This window comes from Mercenaria mercenaria, unplaced genomic scaffold (assembly GCF_021730395.1).
Source record: "Mercenaria mercenaria strain notata unplaced genomic scaffold, MADL_Memer_1 contig_3263, whole genome shotgun sequence".
In the NCBI taxonomy this organism is placed as follows: domain Eukaryota; kingdom Metazoa; phylum Mollusca; class Bivalvia; order Venerida; family Veneridae; genus Mercenaria; species Mercenaria mercenaria.
Genome location: NW_026461385.1, coordinates 14,308 through 32,814, shown reverse-complemented (window position 1 = coordinate 32,814; position 18,507 = coordinate 14,308). Strand labels below are relative to the sequence as shown.

Here is an 18,507-nt window from a genome sequence, read left to right as displayed (position 1 = left end):
TAGTTACAAACTAGATATTTTGGCAGTATTACACGTTAATGTATATAGTATTTTTTCTCCTTTGACTGTTTTGTAAATTTTAGACATTATGCTTTATTTTGTGACTTTTAAATTTTGGCTGGTTAGCATAAAGGGATACAATCATGTACTATAAGTAGTATGAATTATATTGCCAAAGAATCTAGGGGTCCTTAAAAGTATTGATAGGTATACCAGGGGAATTCAGATAATTTTGAGTGTCCATATTAATTAAGATAAACCTGTATTTATGCATATGGTTCACATAAGCCCCTAAAATATTCACCACTTTCCCTCCTGGTTGTCTATGACCGCAGAGTAGTCAGCCTTTGGTATTATTTGCAGGCACTTCTGGTTTTTTAGCAAAGGAAATAGAAAATAAATGATATGGACTTGTAAGCGACGTTTAACGTAATGATCCTAACTAGCTTGTAAAACTTTCCAGTAATAGAGCTGCCGAGTGCATTGGGTATTTGCACAACATGACATTTTGAATTGAAGACAAATGTATAAAAAGCCGGTTGCAACTTTTAGAATTCTTTTGGCAATAACTGGTCGTTTTTGGCCTTTACTTAGCCAATGATTGTTGTTTATCTGCCTTTGAGGTTCGAAATAATTTACCTATATCTAATCCCCTTCAAGAAATTCATTAAACCTCATTTCATTTGCATTTTTTTTTATAGATTTTTAGAATTTTTTTTTTAAACATTGCAACCTTTGGGGGTTTTGCTCTTTGGTCAAAAGACGGGGTACCCACCTTGCACAAACCTTTGTTAATTTTAAGTGTTTAGTCAACTTTTCATGAGCACTTCCCAATTAAAATGCCAACTGATGAAGCTGTTTGTGAAATCGTATATCTTTTCTGCCACAATGACTGCTACACCAGCAATTGTACAAGAGAATGCTGACGTTTTAGAGGGCCCTGTTCGAGGTAGATCTTGGACTCTGGATTCTCCCGTATTAAGTACCCTCTTACACCTATTCTGACTTTGGATAGGGAAGAGTCACTGTGAACAGTTTTAAATTCATGAAGGATCTAATTGGCTGATATTTTCAGAGAACAAGGCAACTTTAATCATTAGACTTTATGTAGGACATAATTTTCCTCCTACCTGGAGCCTCCATGCTGTGGTGTGTTAAGCCGCTTGTGACTCAGCTAGACGAAACCAGTCGTGCCGAAATGTACATGGCTACTGAAACCCCCTAGAAGTCCCTTTTACCTGTAAAAGTTTCCACGAAAACACGTTAGTCTCAAAACGTTTTGAATTCCCCTCGTATTATAAATATAATGTATAAATATTTATCCTCCGAAATATAAGTATTATCTAAATAGCATGGTTAGAGACCAACAGTTGTTTTCCCATAGACTTCCATTATAACATTGTGTACGGCCTTCCATAAATCGAAACACGTATATCTTACCACGTGTGTTTTTAAGAGATATCTTAGTTCCACCAAAATATCGGACGAAAAACATATGATTAGTGATACTTCATTTAAGTAATTTTCATGTGAATGAGATGACCCACTGTTTACATCACGGGAAAAATTCGTTCGAAAAATCCCTTTTCCATACATATAAAATGTAGTTAATTTTGTCAAAATGTATAATTAAATACTGTAAATACAGTAAAATATTTAATTTAGAAAAAACACTTCTTGGGTTTGTTCACATTACGGACAAACATTACCTTATTCCAAGGTATACACTAACCTTAATTCCAGTAATTCCCCCTTACTTTTTAAATTGGTGGTTTCTGACGTATAGATGAATGTTTCGTATCCTTTTTTCATATTTAACAGTGATATTGTCAATCATGATCCAATACCAAATGTTTTATAAAGTTTCATCAACAAATGCTAAGTTTAAAAAAAGAACAGACAGTTTACTTAGGTCACCCACTGTTGATTTATACGCCCAGGGGGGCCGAGTGGTTAAGGTCGCTGACTTCAAATAACTTGCCCCTCATCGATGTGGGTCCGAGCCTCACTTGGGGCGTTGAATTCTTCCGGTGAGGAAGCTATCCAGCTGGCTGACGGAAGGTCGGTGGTTCTACCCTGGTGCCCGCTCGTGTTGAAATAATGCACGGAGGGGCACCTGGGGTATTCCTCCACCATCAAAGCTGGAAAGATGCCATATGACCTTTAATTGTGTCGATGCGACGTTAAACCCAACATAATAAATAAATAAATTATATGCCAAGATTTAGACCCTGTCATCTTGTTATTGTTAATGTTCGCGAAAGTTTAAGTTATCTGCATCGGATTTGGCTTGGAAGCTGAAATGTCACTTATTTCGGAAGAATTAGAAATAAATTCTACTAATTTTGATCATTCTCTGACATAACAGAGAAAAAGATGATCCTTTTTGGTCCAAAAGCTGATATAAAAATTGGCACGCCTGTCAAAGATAGAGGCCTAAGTTAAAGAAAATCCACATTTTAGGCTTATTTTTACACAAAAACGTCTTTTTACATCATTTACAACAGATATGTGACCATTAACATTACCTATGATGGCTTCCGACAAAAGTCATGTTTTAGCTTTAATATAGGTTTGAAAACCGCCAATTGTTTTCCCACAGACTTCCATTATAACATTTTGGCGGGCGTGTACGGCCTTCCATAAAGCGAAACATGTATATCTAATCACATGTTTTTCAAGAAATATCTTAGTTCCACCAAAGTATCTGGCGAAAAACATATGAATAGTGATACTTTATTTAAGTAGTTTTCGTGCGAATGAGATGATCCTCCCTGTTTACATCGTTGGCATGGCGGGAGAAATTCGTTTGATTAAACTTTTTTCAATACACATAAAATGTAGCAATTGTTGTCAAAATGTTTAATAGAATACTGTAAATGCAGTAAAAAATTTAAATTTTGAAAAAAAAAAGAAAAAACAACAATAACAACATTTCTTGGGTTTACATGACTGACCAGTTAGAACCACAGACCCATTTTGTATAAAAACACCAGGAATGCAACGCACTCACACCCCACCCACCACATGAAAACAAGACCATTAAAAAAAGAAACAGAAATACGAGTGTGATCGGCTGGTGTAATTATTCTAAAGGCAACAAATTTGCCCGGAACTGTGCTTACTTGTTTCTGTCACTGTACTGACAAACACAAAATCAACAGTTTTAACAACATTTCGTTCATCGTCGAAACCATTGCGTGATGTCACATGTTTTGCCTCTGAGATATTATTAAAATAGTTTCAAGAGTCAGGAAAAATATCCATATAAGTGATTTTTCTTGCATACTTTTATTTTAAAGAAATATTGAATAAATAAAGCAAATAGAAATGCACTCTTTCCTATAGTAGAATTTGTACACAAAGCGCGGAAATTAATGTATGTAAACAGAAGTGACGTCATGACGTTTCAGTGACGCACAATAACAAAGTTCCACTTTAGTTTTATCGATCGTAGCGCATGGTTTAGCGTTCATTATATTGTACTTGATCCCGTATACGGTCCTTACCGTATTACCGAATTCAGACATTTACACAACACCTTTATTAATTCCACGACAAAATTCTACATTAACCTGTGCAATGGCTGTTGATTTTGTGTTAAAATACAGTGACAGCGAAGCAGAGTTCCGAGACTATTTTAGTTGCCTTTAGGTATTTACACCATCGCTCACACTCGCACTTCTTTCTACTATTTTTTTTTCATGTGGTGGGTTGGGTGTGAATGCGTTGCATTCCTGGAGTTTTTTATATAGAGTGGGGTGAAGGGGGTCTTTTTATAGACTTGTGTTGGCTTGTGGATAGAATTTCAGGTTCCTGTGATTAGAACGGAAAACATTACCTTATTCCCAGTAATTCCGTGTACTTTTTAAAAGCGATGGTCTCTGACATATAGTATCCAAGATGAGTAACCATATTTCACGTTTTCGCTATTTAGAAAGCAATACTTCTTGATTTTCCATCACCCAAATCTATATGCACAGCCATTAAGTGAAAATTACAACATAGCAATTACTATACATGTAGTACACAGTTTCCATGCGAAACGCCTCTCACTATATTTCACAGTTAACGTATTAGTGTCCAGTTATGTACTCTAGGGCCAACAGTGTCGTTCCGAATTCCGAATTTTCATTTTTTTTCTGCGCCTTTGAATGACTATTGCTGACCAACATTCCTGTAAACTTTGGTGACTCTAGGTCAAATACTTTTGGAGCTACGCGCAACACAACATTAAAATGACCAATTTTTAACTAAGTCAGGGGCCATAACTCCTACACGACTGAATGAATCCGGACGCGAAACCCCAGGTGCACAACTACACATGCTGACCAACATTCTTGTAAACTTTGGTGACTCTAGGTCAAATAAATTTGGAGCTACGCGCGACACAACATTAAAATTACCAATTTTTAACTAAGTCAGGGGTCATAACTCCTTCACGACTAAATGAATCCTGACGCGAAACCCCAGGTGCACAACTGCACATGCAGACCATCATTCCTGTAAACTTTGGTGACTCTAGGTCAAATACTTTTGGAGCTATGCGCGACACAACATTAAAATGACCATTTTTTTACTAAGTCAGGGGCCATAACTCCTACATGACTTGATGAATCCGAACGCGAAACCCCAGGTGCACAACTACACAAGTAGTTAGCGCTATGATTGTGCCAGGACTATTTGACCTCATTTGACCCCTCGCCTTTGACCCAAACCAACCAATGCCAACCAATTAAAAAACCCACAGGTTTTAACAACGTGCTGTGAAAATTGCAACGAACACATTGTCTTATTTTCCCTTGATGATGTTTCAATTATAGAACCTTGTCTGTACTTCAAAGCTGACAGTTTGATTTTGATGAAACATAACAGCATTGATTGGTGAAAATCAGCATTCCGTCAGATGAAGTTTCATTGACGCACAATTTTGATCTGGATTTAAATTTCACAGCAATGATAGGCAATTGCAGTAACTAATCAATATAATCAAAACGTTCAGTACACATTTCTCTGTATATTGTCACATTTCTTTCCTGAACAACCTAACCAGAATAAATGTACGGGGGTCTTGTTTTCATTTAGGTTTCTTATGTTTTCAGGATTTGTTCGGGCCGAAGTGGTATTGTCACCATCAACAGCTGTTGTCTCGGAGAACGATTCTGCGACACTTACATGTACTTACAAAGGAGATGAGACTGTTACATACTTTTTATGGAGTGTATCCAAAAGATCTGAAAGTACAATTAATAATATCGGTATAATAACAGCAGAATGTAGGGCTATAGTAATTAATGTTGAAACCAGTCTGTATAACTATACTTGTCCTAACAGCAAACAGAATACATGGACCATCAAGAAAGTAAGACAGAATGATGGAAACAAGTACAGATGTCATGTTGACACACCCTCTCCAGGAATAATCAGAAGTAACAATGTGTCAGTATCTGTTCAAGGTAAGTTGTATAGCCTAGAATGCATAGCGTACAACATACAGGCTGGCCCAATTAAGCCAAATTAAGCTAAGCGTTTACCCTTTGGTATTGTTTGGGGATGGGGAAAATATTTTATAGTTACATACTAGAGTTAGTATATATAACTATACTTGTCCTTAACAACAAACAATATAGATGGGCAATTAAGACAGTAACAAGAGAGACTGCTGGGGACAAGTACAACTGTAATGTTGTCATATCCTCTCTAGAAGTCATCAACAGTAGCATCGTGTCCGTGTCATTATCTGTTCAAGTTAAGCTGCATTTTTTGTTCGTTTGGAATTATTTAAATAGTTGAAGGTAGGGGCCTCCGTGGCCGAGTGGTTAAGGTCTCTGACTTTAAATAACTTGCCCTTCATTGATGTGGGTTCGAACCTCACTCGGGACTTTGAATTCTTCTAGTGATGAAGCCATCCAGCTGGCTTACGGAAGGTCGGTGGTTCTGCCCAGGTGCCCGCTCATGATGAAATAATGCACGGAGGGGCACCAGGGGTCTTCGTCAACTATCAAAGCTGGAAAGTCGCCATATGACCTCTAATTGTGTCGGTGCGACGTTAAACCTAACAAAACAAACAAGCATAGTTGAAGGTTTTGTATTTAATGGTATATCTTTGGCATTATAAAAGGTTACAATGGAAGAAATAGCTTGAATTCTTTTCCACTTTCAGTCAAAATTAAGAACAAAAAAGTTTTATGATCACACTTATATGATAGGGATAGGTGGCAATTTAATGGTGCCAGCAATCGGTTTAAAAAATACAAGTTGCTGATGCATTGTTTAGGCATTTTGTTTAAAAAATATCTATGATCGTTATATTTGTAAGCACTTCTTCAAATGAGTTATTTTGATGTAAAATTATTTGAATGCTTGAATCAAACTTCCAGAATCATTAGAAACGGCTTTTGTTTAAAATACCTATATGATTTGTTAAAAGAAGGCATACCGGAATGGCCATCTGCTCATATTATGAATACGTTTTCGAAACAAGTAATTGCTGTGAGACATTTCTTTTACTAACATTGCTTACTCAGATACAGTTATAGGTCATAAGGTGACTTGAATACGGGACTTGTTACATTAGATATATATTCTATTTTGGCATTTTAATAACATATAGTATCTCTAATCAAGAATTTAACAGTTTCCTTAAACTGATATGGGCGAAATGTTCTATATAGTTTATACACTCAAAGTACGCTTCTATGAAAATCAACAAAACTATCTTTTTTTTATTCATCGGTCTAGATCCATATTTTTTTTGCGACATTCAATTCATTCAATTGCTTGATCCCCAGTTCCTTCAACTCACCCGGAAGACAGTCATGATATTATGGTAAAAGATGTATGCATTATTAAAATTAAATTAAAATAAAGTTCATATTATGTAAATGATATTCAGTAACTGAGGAATAACTATAATTCTAATGTACTCTTTTATCAAACAAGAGGTCGTGGAACACTAAATGCCCCCACCCACTCTTGATGCATTCAGTGACTGCACAAGGAACATAAAATATTTTGGTCACTCAAATGTGATCTTAGTCCAAAGCATTTTCTAGATATTTGGCAAAACAAGTTTTACTGTTCTGGTTCACTATGACATTGACCTTTGACCTGCTGATCTCAAAATCAATAGGGATCATCTGCTGGTCATGACTAACCTTCCTATCAACTTTCATGAACCTATGCCCAAGCGTTCTTGAGTAATCGCCCGGAAACCAATTGGTCTACTGACCGACTTACCGACAGACAGACAGACCGACCGGCCGACCAACCGACTGACATCAGCAAAACAATATACCCCTTTATCAACCTCCCTATTAAGTTTCGTGGTACTAGGACCAAACGTTCTCAATTTATCGTCCGGAAACGGTTTAACAGTTCCGGATCACTGTGACCTTGACCTTTGACCTATTGATCTCAAAATCAAAAGGGGTCATCTGCTAGTCATGATCAACCTCCCTATGAAGTGTCAAGATCCTTGGCCCAAACTTCTCAAGTTATCGTCCGGAAACGATTTAACTGTTCCGGGTCAATGTGAGTTTGACCTTTGACCTACTGATTACAAATCGATAGGGGTCATTTGCTAGTCATGATCAATCTCCCTATTAAGTTTTGTGATCCTAAGCCCAAGCGTTCTCAAGTTATCGTCCAGAAACGGTTTGACTGTTCCGGGTCACTATGACATTGACCTTTAACCTACCGGTCTCAAGATCAATAGAGGTCATCTGCTGGTCATGACTAACCTCCCTATCAACTTTCATGATCCTAGGCCCAAGTGTTATTGAGTTATCATCTGGAAACCGAGTGGTCTACGGACCAACCAACAGACAGACACACCGACCGACGGACATCAGCAAAACAATATATCCATTCTTTTTTCGAAGGGCAAAGAGCATAAAAAGTTGTTGAAATTTTAGCATTTACCATAAACGTCTAAACAAATTATTCTTCCATATTAATTTGAGCAAGATTTTCAAAGCTGAGAAAAAAAAACACCACAAAACTGACCCATTCTGAAAGTGTTTGTTGAAAATATGTAACATGGTGTGCAGTTTTGTTGAAAAACAAAATAGTAACACTCTTTTAATAAACTTTGAAATGAAACTTCAAGTGTATTTTTTTTTTAAATCAACATTTAGAAATGTAGAAGCCTAAACTGCTTACTTGAACATATCAAAGCCTGGAACTATTGTGTACTTGGATTATTTATGATATGAAATTTCACTTTTAAGATTTTCTTTTATAAACAAAAAAGGATTTTACCGTGTATTGTCTTGTCAAATAAAACACGTTTCGCATAATGACCTACTTTTGGCTATCAGATTACTATCCCTTCCTGGTGTAATTCGAACGTGTTAGAATGGAAATACATTTTAGTTTTGCATGCTTTGTTGGCAAATAAAACACGTTTTTTTCCGTTCAGATGCGTCGTAATTAAATTCGGCTTTCGTGATTACTACGTATTTGCCAACAAAGCACGAAAAACTAAAATCTATTTCCCAAGTAAGATTCAAGCAAATATAGGTAACTCTTATTCAATATTATACATGTTACATCTGACAACGTATGTAAAATAAGTACTGTAATGTGTTTCTACCTCAGATTCAGTTTTTATAGATAGATTCAATTCCGTTGGGCTTCTAGCCGTTTGATTTGTTACCAATGATTAATGAAATGATTTGAGGTTCAAGCAATCGGTTTTAAAATTATAGAGAACAGACAATTGATTCCAGTGATTAAAAATCTAGTGGATGGACTATCCTTAATCAAGATATAATTAAAGTGTTATATCAGATCCTATATGCCTATCCTATACCCTGAGACAGGTTTATGTCCGTTTTGAACAGCGGACGTGCTAGTTTATCCTATCAGTCTTATAAGCTTATCCTTTTCTGAATAGGAAGAGATATCCTTCCTTTATAACCTAAGAGAATATGAATCTTTCTGATAGAAATGTTTAATGAGCAGAAGTCTTAATATCAGGCGGACAGCAATAACTTTGATTAAAACTGAGGTTATAACCTGTTGTTTAGTAACTCCCAGCAACCGCAATGCTTGCAGCGAGCCCTCCACGAACAGGTCAGCCTATCCTGCTGTTTAGTAGCTCCCAGCAACCGCAATGCTTGCAGCGAGCCCTCCACGAACAGGTCAGCCTATCCTGCTGTTTAGTAGCTCCCAGCAACCGCAATGCTTGCGGTGAGCCCTCCACGTACAGTAATCAGAAAACCAATAGAAATCAAGCCTAAAAGAGACAAGATCCTAGTAGGCGTTCAGTAATTTAATATAATTATTTTAATATAAAGTGTTACTGACGGTGTGGACACAACGACAGCCGGACAGAAAGCTGGTCCTTATATAGCTTATACCGGGTACCAGTATTGGAACCAGTCGGAAATCGTTTGCTGATACTGACGGTAATCAAGTACCCAAGCGATTCGCCCTCAGTGTCGAAATGACTGAGTACGAACCAATTTCTTTTGAGCCTAAATAATCAGTTTAGAATATGATTTCTGGGTGTAATTAAACAGGATTAAAGGAAGGAATAAATATTTAGCGGTTATACTATAACTGGAATCAGTTTCAACCTGTATTTTTGAAGTATTTTGAATTCATCTACTTTTAAGCGGTGTTAGACCACTATATTCGATTTCGAATAACAGTATGGTATATCTAAGATTATAACACACTAAATAGTTATTGTTCTTTATTCTATATAAAATTGACCTACTTCCAGTGACCGCAGCACACATCAGGACCCATTTTAAATGTCTGTAGCCTACATTTTCTTGAAGAGTTTTGTCAATGCTAAATAAAAATCAAAAGAAAAGTGGGGGTCATGTTTGATGCAAGAAAAATAATTTAAGTCTAACACACAAACTGCAAAATCAGCTAAAAATGAGACCCCAGATAACACTGGTGGTGTATGATATAAGTTTCCATGAAACATTTTGTCATGTTGTTATTTTATTATGAAAATGCTACCTACATGTCAAGCATAGATCTGTCATGTGATTTTAGCAAATAAATTGCAAAGAAAATAAGGAAAATAGCTCTACAGAGCAAAAAAACTGAGAACTATTTGTATCCGCCATTACGCGACTACCATTTTTTTCGCGCCATTTTTGTATTTAGTGTCTGTATGCCTATAAGGTTATAACACACTAAGTAGTTATTGTTTTTTATTCTATATAAAATTGACCTACTTCCAATGGCCGCAGCACACATCAGGACCCATTTTAAATGTCTGTAACCTACATTTTCTTGAAGAGTTTTGTCAATGCTAAATAAAAATCAAAAGAAAAGTGGGGGTCATGTTTGATGCAAGAAAAATAATTTCAGTCAAACACACAAACTGCAAAATCAGCTAAAAAATGAGACCCCAGATAACACTGGTGGTGTATGATCTAAGTTTCCATGAAACATTTTGTCATGTTGTTATTTCATTATGAAAATGCTACCTTCATGTCAAGCATAGATCTGTCATGTGATTTTAGCAAAACAATTACAAAGAAAATAAGGAAAATAGCTCTACAAAGCAAAAACACTGAGAACTATTTGTATCCGCCATTATGCGACTACCATTTTTTTTTGCGCGCCATTTTTGTATTTAGTGTCTGTATGCCTCTAAGAGGGTCCCTTGCTACAGTACTGTTACATGATGTTTCATTTTGTTAGGTTTTCAGTGATGCTTTATTATTTATTAATTACTTGTTTTTCATACAAAACGAGTAAATGACGCAAACTCATATCTGTTTAATATCGGTATTTTGAGGGCTACGTAATGTGTAACTTTATATTATTGGAAAGATATAAGGAACTTAAATAAAAATGAGATATCTTTGATCACACCACTATGGTCAGTAGACTAATGATCTTTCTTTTCAAGCTGTTTTTGGCTTTCAGATAACATTTTATTTGCTATAGAAGAGAGTACTTAAAAATTGTATGAGAAAGTATGCATTCTTACATAGTCTTTAAAACATACTGCGTTTTGCCATACATTGTGATGTTAAAACTAAACAACAATACCTTCAACTTGGAAATTGAGGTACTTTGTATTTTGACCTCCTGACATGATGTATCCAAGCACTTTACAGACAGAAGAAGACTGAATGGCAGTCCAATGCTTTGTTATAAGTAATGAATATCTTCATCTATAATGTCAAATACAGAACAGCAAAAGAACCTTTATCGTTGAAATAGTTTTAACTCCGCTTTCTTCAAGGATGTTTAGCGAGAATGCTATTGTCTGGTACTACCTTCAGTGTAACCTGTTGAAAGAATACAATTCTCTTGTGTTAGCCAGAATTTCTCAGAAAAGCAAATGCCAATTATAAATGATAAAATAACTTGTTTCGACGACATTTCAAATACTATCAAGACACAGTCATAGTACAATAATTATATTTGTTAAATAGGTTTAAGTTAAGTAATTTTAAATACATGTGTAAACCATGGAATAGTTAAATGTTTAGTGAATGCAGTGGAAACCAGCTACATTACGGCATCATCTATTTCTTATTCTTACCATCTGACATATAATATATCCGTAATATACCCATACATATCGAGATATTTATCACTTAAACCAGATGCATCAACTGCAAAGTCATCGCGTAAATATGTTTATATATGGGTTTTTCTTTATATATATTTACAATGTGTTCTACAATGTGTTCCTGTGGGTATTGTTGCGTGTGTTAGAGATTCATCTGGAGGAGAGTAATTTCATTTACGGTGTCTGTTATAAAGGAACACGGTAGGACTTAAAGAGCGAGGTTTGGCGCCAGTCAACTAGTTTAATCAACCAATTTGTTAGTTTTTTTGCCACTGACTTTTCCAAGGCGGTGCTTTACTGTGTTCCTTCTTTATGTATGTTTTGTGCTGTTTGTTATTTCTTTGTTATCATTTCATTCGTTTGTGTTACTGTACAGACGTGCTCAGTCACTGTGTACGGGTATGTAGTTTCACATACCCATATTTGTATATGAAGTATTGTTTGTGCGTCCGAGTTCTAAGATGTGGCTTTTCCTGTTTTGGACTTTTGTCATTGTTTTCATGCCCCCGAAGGTTGGCATATTAAAACCGCACTGTCCGTCCGTGTATGTTTGCGTGCGTGCGTCTATGCGTCCGTGTAAATTCTTGTCCGGTCCATAACTCTGCTATCTATGAAGGGATTTTAAAATAACTTAGCATAAATGTTAACCATAATAAGACGATGTGTCAGCGCAAGACCATGACCCCATCTCAAAGGTGGCATTCGTCACTAATAGTGACAGCTCCTGTTTCTCCCTTGATTTCGGCTTATACAGGAAGCTGAAAATTATTTCAGGAGAAGTAGATAAACCACCATAAACCTTATATCTTTTATTTTGCAGTTCCAATAACTTCAGTAACAATGGTCGAGCCAAGTACTTCACCAGTGACTGTGAATGAGAATACAGAAGTAGAGTTTAAATGTCAAACATCAGGTGGTCTTCCAGCAGCTTCTGTGATCTGGTATAAAGATTCTGGAACAGCTGGAGATTTCAGTGATGATACAGAAATTACTTCAAGTATTGAATCAAACTTGGGCAATACCATAAACAATCTTATAGAAGTGACCAGCGTATTGAGATACTCACCATCCAGGAATGAAAATAGATGGCATGTTTATTGTAATGCAAGTAATAGTCTTGTCCAGACTCCTATTGCCTCAAGTAGGAAAATGCTGCTAAATGTTCAATGTAAGTTTTAGATAATTATTAATCGATCTAGTTCGTATAATTATATATATATATATACTTTAAAAGCAGTTTCGGATTCACAACTGCATCGTTCATGGATTGAGACTATACTGGACAGCAAGTAACAGTTTAGACGGGGCTTTGCTGTATGAAAGGAAATTTATTGCTACATTTGCAAATGCTCATTATGAGTTAAAACAGATTATATTATGTTGTAAAGATTTTATGCCATAATGAAATCACATGAGCAGTTTCATTTATATAATTCTATTCAGTGTATTTCCAGTTCACCTCCGCACAGAATTTGAATGTGACATGTGTAACTGATTATATTTGTGCACAAACGTTTGCTATGTACCCTTTGTAACAACGAACCGGGATACATCATATTTAATAATTTCTGTTGCATCATAAAGGTTCTTTTAAGTCAATTCAAATGAAATTATCAGCAGTACTTGTATCAGATGTCAGATATATCATTTATGTATCTTGTTAATATATCTTACCAGACCAAAAATATATTTAATAAAAAGTTTTGGATAAACGAGAATGCTTTTGAGTTTGAGAAAGTTTTCTATGATTAACCTAGTGATTTTATGATCATGGATGACAGAATTTTAAACTCAACCTTGAGCTTGTAACGTTTAAGGCAAGTTATCTGACCAGGTTTCAAAACGAACGTATTAAGTATTTTATGTAATAAATTATCTGACATCTTCTGTGACATAATCACTATAAAATTGTGTTTGCTGAAGATGACTACGGTTAAATTTGTACTACAATACTGCTAGATGACATATTTAATGAAACTGGCACTTACTACAACAACAATACAGCGTACATAGGTAAAGTGAAAATGGGAAATTGACGGAAATAGAAATAGTTTTTTTTAATTTAATTTAAAAGTTCGTTTTGAAACCTGGTCAGATAACTTGCCTTAAATGTTACAAGCTCAAGGTTGAGTTTAAAACTGTGTCATCTATGATCATAAAATCACTAGGTTAATCATAGAAAACATTGCATAATTCTCACCATATTTTTATGAAATTTGGTCATAAAAATTATTTCTAATGAAATCTAGTTCAGCTTCCAAACTGAGTCGTCTGGGTCATTAACAGAATCGTAGTCTAAGACAGTTTGTGAATTATCTAGGGATCATAACGTATACCTGATCTGTATGTAACTTTTACAATCAAAATCAAAAAGTGTTTGAAACGCTTTACTCGAGGTAAACTACCTTAATTATAGCTATCTATATTCAACAATCGATAAATATATATCCATCCGTGGCGGAATTGGTAAAGAAAGCGGAAAATGTTTTATTGCCGCAGCGGTACTCAAGCTAGGCTTGTAAAACTTGGTTTGTGTTTAGAGGGCGATATGTAGATATTGCATGTACATAACTTTTGCTTGTATGTCAAAGGTCAAGGTCACAGTTGAAGGTCAAGTAAAAATTGTTTCCGCTCCGTAACTTTTACATGCATTGATGACTTATCTTAGTGGTACGGTACACACAATCGTTCCCCATGATAAGACAATATATCAACACATGAACTATGCTTGTTGGTTAAAGGTCAAGATCACTGTTTAAGGTCAAGTGAAAATTTGTTTCTGTCCTATAAGTGTGATAATATAAGTGTCAGAATCTGTATATTTCATATATTGATAACGTAACACATAAGCACAGATAGTGCTTGATTCCCTTTTTATGCTACATTGCTATAATTATAATTAAATTGCTACACATAATAGGATTTGGGTCATTTATGGACTATTTGGGTTAATTACCGTGTTAGCTAGATCCCAGCATCACACATTATATTATATTCAATAGTAAAAGGGAACCAACTTTTTGTTAAAGCAAATACCCGTTGTAAAATAGTATGTACTAACTTGGACCAATCAGAAACAAGTTCTATAAGTAGCACCAATCAAAACTCACTTCTGCTCAGGTATAAATAGGTAAATGGATGATAGAGAATTTATCCCAGTACCTTGATGAAAAAGTTATTGCAACTTCGCTGTTTAGAGCGGATAAATTATTTAAAAGAAAATATTTCACCTTCAAAGAATGAAGAAGAGTTGTAGAACTGTATCTAGGGCCAGCGCATAGGAGTTTTACCTTAACATTAGTTGAATGATGTAGACGATAGCAAATATAGGCTGAGCATCGGAAAGCTGAGGCAGAAACATCTACTTAGACAGTAGGAGAGTTCCAGCTTTTAGGCGAGACGTTCAGTGTTACAGGCGAAGTACAGATAAGACATCGGAGTTATATCTTTATGATAGTTGAATGCTATATGTGATAGCATATAGGCGCTGAGCATCCGAGAGTCAGGACAAACTTAAGTTGCAGCTTCAATTAAGAGGACATAGGGGTTACTTATTGCGAGAGCAAAGTCAGTCGGCGGTTTGCCATATCGGGCATTCACCAAGTTATTTGAATCTACTATTGTTCCAATTATAACATATGAAGCTTGTACTTTGGCTAATGATGAGTAAAGTTGTATTAATGCAATTCAATATAGAGCAGCACGATACTTTTTAAATGTTGGCATGTACACACCAAATGCATGCTGCGGTGAATGGTGACATTGGTTGGACTCCTATGATATGTAAAACTAAGAAAGACATTGTCAGTCAATGGTCTAGATTTGTTAATATGTCTGATGAAAGATTGAATAAAAAAGTTTTACATGGGCACATAATGTTAGAGGGAGAAATTATAAGAATTGGAATTATAAAGTAGAGATAGATTTGTTCACAAAGTATGATTTAACACATTACTTTAATACTGATTTGTACTCAAGCAAACATCTTATTTGTCAAGCTCTTTTGCCTGAATTGCTTGAAGAATACATTGTGATACGGAGATCAGAAATTGACAGAGTGAATGCTCGTAGAGGGCATGATAGAAACAAACTTAGATTTTATAGATGTTTTAAAGAAAATTTTGAATCTGAACCATATTGTAAAACTGTTTTAAATAGAGTCCATAGGGGTGCAATTGCCAAGTTTAGAAGATTAATGTTGAAATAGGTCGTTATAACAATGTTTCATTTTAACAAAGGCATTGTATTTATTGCAAAAACACTGGGGATTGTAATATTGTTGAGGATGAAACCCATGTAATTTTGGAGTGTCCGTTGTACACTGAGATAAGAAATCCACTTCTCGATAAAGCAAAACAGTTGTTTAATGGATTTAAGTCTACGTCATGCACTGATAAATTGAAGACCTTCCTACACCAGGAAGACAATATCATAGAAAAAAGAAGTAACTCTATTTCTCATGTTAACACTTAAGTGTATAGCAATTACTTAGTATATATTTTATTGTAAAGTTGAGATGCGAGCGATGTCAAGTGGAAACCAACTGTGGCACGATTGCGATTTGTGGGGGGTGCGGATTGGCGTGCACTGGGGTGTGATCTTGTCGGGATCCATACTGTTTTCCTGGCATTTCAGTATATCGTTACTGGCTGAATGGCAAATAGTGTGTGTCCAGGTCGGACTGAGTTTCGGTGTGGCTGATTTACTTCGCGCCTGTGCTGGTTGCAGTAGTCGTCTTGTGGTTGGGTTCTGCTTCTCTCAGCCCATGTATAGTAAATATTATGTTGGAATATGTGATCAGATAATAGAACGAAAGTTTGCCTATTATTTTGAAACTGATTAAATTTGCACTGGATTGTGATAAATTGATGTTGTTGGTGTTAGCAGTAAGGTAACAAGCTCACAATTTAGTTTTTCTAGTCAGGTTTAACCATTATTTGGACAGCATCTCTTCATACTTTAATACATTTGAGAACGTTAGTTATTCTAAAAGGACAATATGGCAAGTTTTCGTTCTAGAGATTTATACATTTATGATTTTAGATAAGTGTTTTTATGTTTATACAACTAACGATCTCTTATAACTCTGCTAGAGTGGCGGAAATGCATATACATGTATTTTATCGTGTTGTTAATATAATGTGCAGATCTATGTCATGCCGATGAGATCTGAATAAATAAATAAATAAATAAATAAATAAATTTTAACATTATAACACGTATTGAGCAAAGGTGACAATCGTAAAACGGGCGTTATTATAATTTCAGCAATTATACAAACAATTGCAAGGCATGATATACTGGTGTGAGTTTGAACGGATGGTAGCTTGGCGAGTTAAGGGATAAATTGTTAATAGTACGAGTTAATGTTTGGGAAACACACAGGAGAATTTGCAACGGTCGTTTGAGACAGTCGGTCGATGAAACACGTAAACGTATGAAAACGTTTGAATTCGATTTATCGCATTCCGTGTTTATTTTAACGAAGCACTGATATAACGCTTTGAATGGATAGTTTGAATTCGCTTTATCGCATTCCGTGTTTACTTTAACGAAGCACTGATATAAGGCTTTGAATTGATAGTTTCTGCTGCAAGTGTCAGCCATTTCAATTTCAATGTATGAGACTCGAACTTGAGGGTAATGTTTATGTATTTTATAACACGACTATGAAAGAACTGATTTCTTATATCAATGTTTCGATTTTCGAGTTTGCTCTGTCACGTTTGTGTGTTGCATCTCCATCATTAGTTTGTACGGCAGAAATTAAAGAAAAGATACAATTTGTACTACTACATATTGATGATTTTCTACGTAAGTGCAATCTGACATTACATTTACAGACCCCCCGGGACCTCTAGTTATAACTGGCTACTCTGATGGTGACGAGTACCGAGTTATAGAAAACACACAAGGAAGATTGTCATGTTCTGTAGCTGGTGGAAATCCAGCACCAGCTTTGACATGGAACTGTATCAACAGTGGTACCTTAGAAACAACCAGTGATGGCACTGTTACCAAAACACATGTATGGATAGCTCAACGAAATCAGAATAGGACCTGTACATGCCGGTCCTCCCATTACAGTGGGCATAGAACTGTTTCTGTTCATATAGAAGTATCGTGTAAGTTCCTTTTTCTTTCTTAGAATAATTAGCAGCTCACATAATTCTTTCCACTGTGTTAAAACTGTTTCCATTTGTTAGACATTCTCTCGTACATTATAACAGTGAAGCAGTGGTTTATAAATTAGCACAACTTGCATGAAATGATAATATGTTTAGAATTGTGCCACATTGTATCGGCCTGTCATCGAATTATGTGTTAATAAATAATGTGTGTATAAAGTAACAAAAGCTATGCATGAGTCAGGTAAAGAGAGATGTATAGATTGTTTTAATGAAATCTAGATCTATAGAGGATATTCAAGTTTTTTGCATGAATATGGTCTTTATTTTCATCCAGTGGTATATTCATGCAAAAAACTTGAATTTTCTGTTTATTATATACACAAATAATTTAAAACGTCGTTTGTTTACATTCAGAAGTTAGAACGCGCGACAACAACAACAGTGCATTTTCAGTACAGCCGAAATTTAGTCTTATTTTAGAAATAAACAAAAAACGTTACCTTTACAGCATCGACAAAGACATTAAATATGGAAGTGTAGTTGTACGAGTTGCGTACAACTCGCAGTTCCCGATAATTTTGACATATTGTTGTGTTTTTTTTTCTGGCGTTTCTCGAACGTTCTCCCGAGTAATGTCCCTTCGCGTAGGGTTAAATGCTGTGTACTCGTACAAGTACCGGTTAGAATGTACCATAGGCGGGCTGCGATCATTGTAAATTCTATGTTTTGACTTGAAATAGTTTGCTTCACTATTCATATACATTTCCCCCCTTCAAATAGTAAATCTACCTAAGTAACTGCCAAAGAATACCAAAGTTG

The 18,507-nt window shown here is 35.6% G+C and overlaps 1 protein-coding gene across 1 annotated transcript; it reads left to right on the top strand.

Moving 5' to 3' along the window:
- The first annotated feature begins 888 nt into the window (after window positions 1-888).
- On the top strand, window positions 889-13,211 carry LOC128552886 (uncharacterized). Its single transcript, XM_053533956.1, has 3 exons — window positions 889-949; window positions 5,103-5,456; window positions 12,378-13,211. The coding sequence occupies exons 1-3, from the start codon at window positions 889-891 to the stop codon at window positions 12,734-12,736; spliced, it is 774 nt and encodes a 257-aa protein (XP_053389931.1). The 3' UTR covers window positions 12,737-13,211.
- Window positions 13,212-18,507: the final 5,296 nt, after the last annotated feature.

Excerpts from the sequence above, each read along its gene's own strand:
- LOC128552886 (XM_053533956.1), top strand. The coding sequence starts at position 889 with ATGACTGCTACACCAGCAATTGTACAAGAGAATGCTGACGTTTTAGAG. Across the intron at positions 950-5,102 it reads TTTAGAGGGCCCTGTTCGAG|GATTTGTTCGGGCCGAAGTG; the intron begins GTAGATCTTGGA and ends TTATGTTTTCAG. Across the intron at positions 5,457-12,377 it reads TGTGTCAGTATCTGTTCAAG|TTCCAATAACTTCAGTAACA; the intron begins GTAAGTTGTATA and ends TTTATTTTGCAG.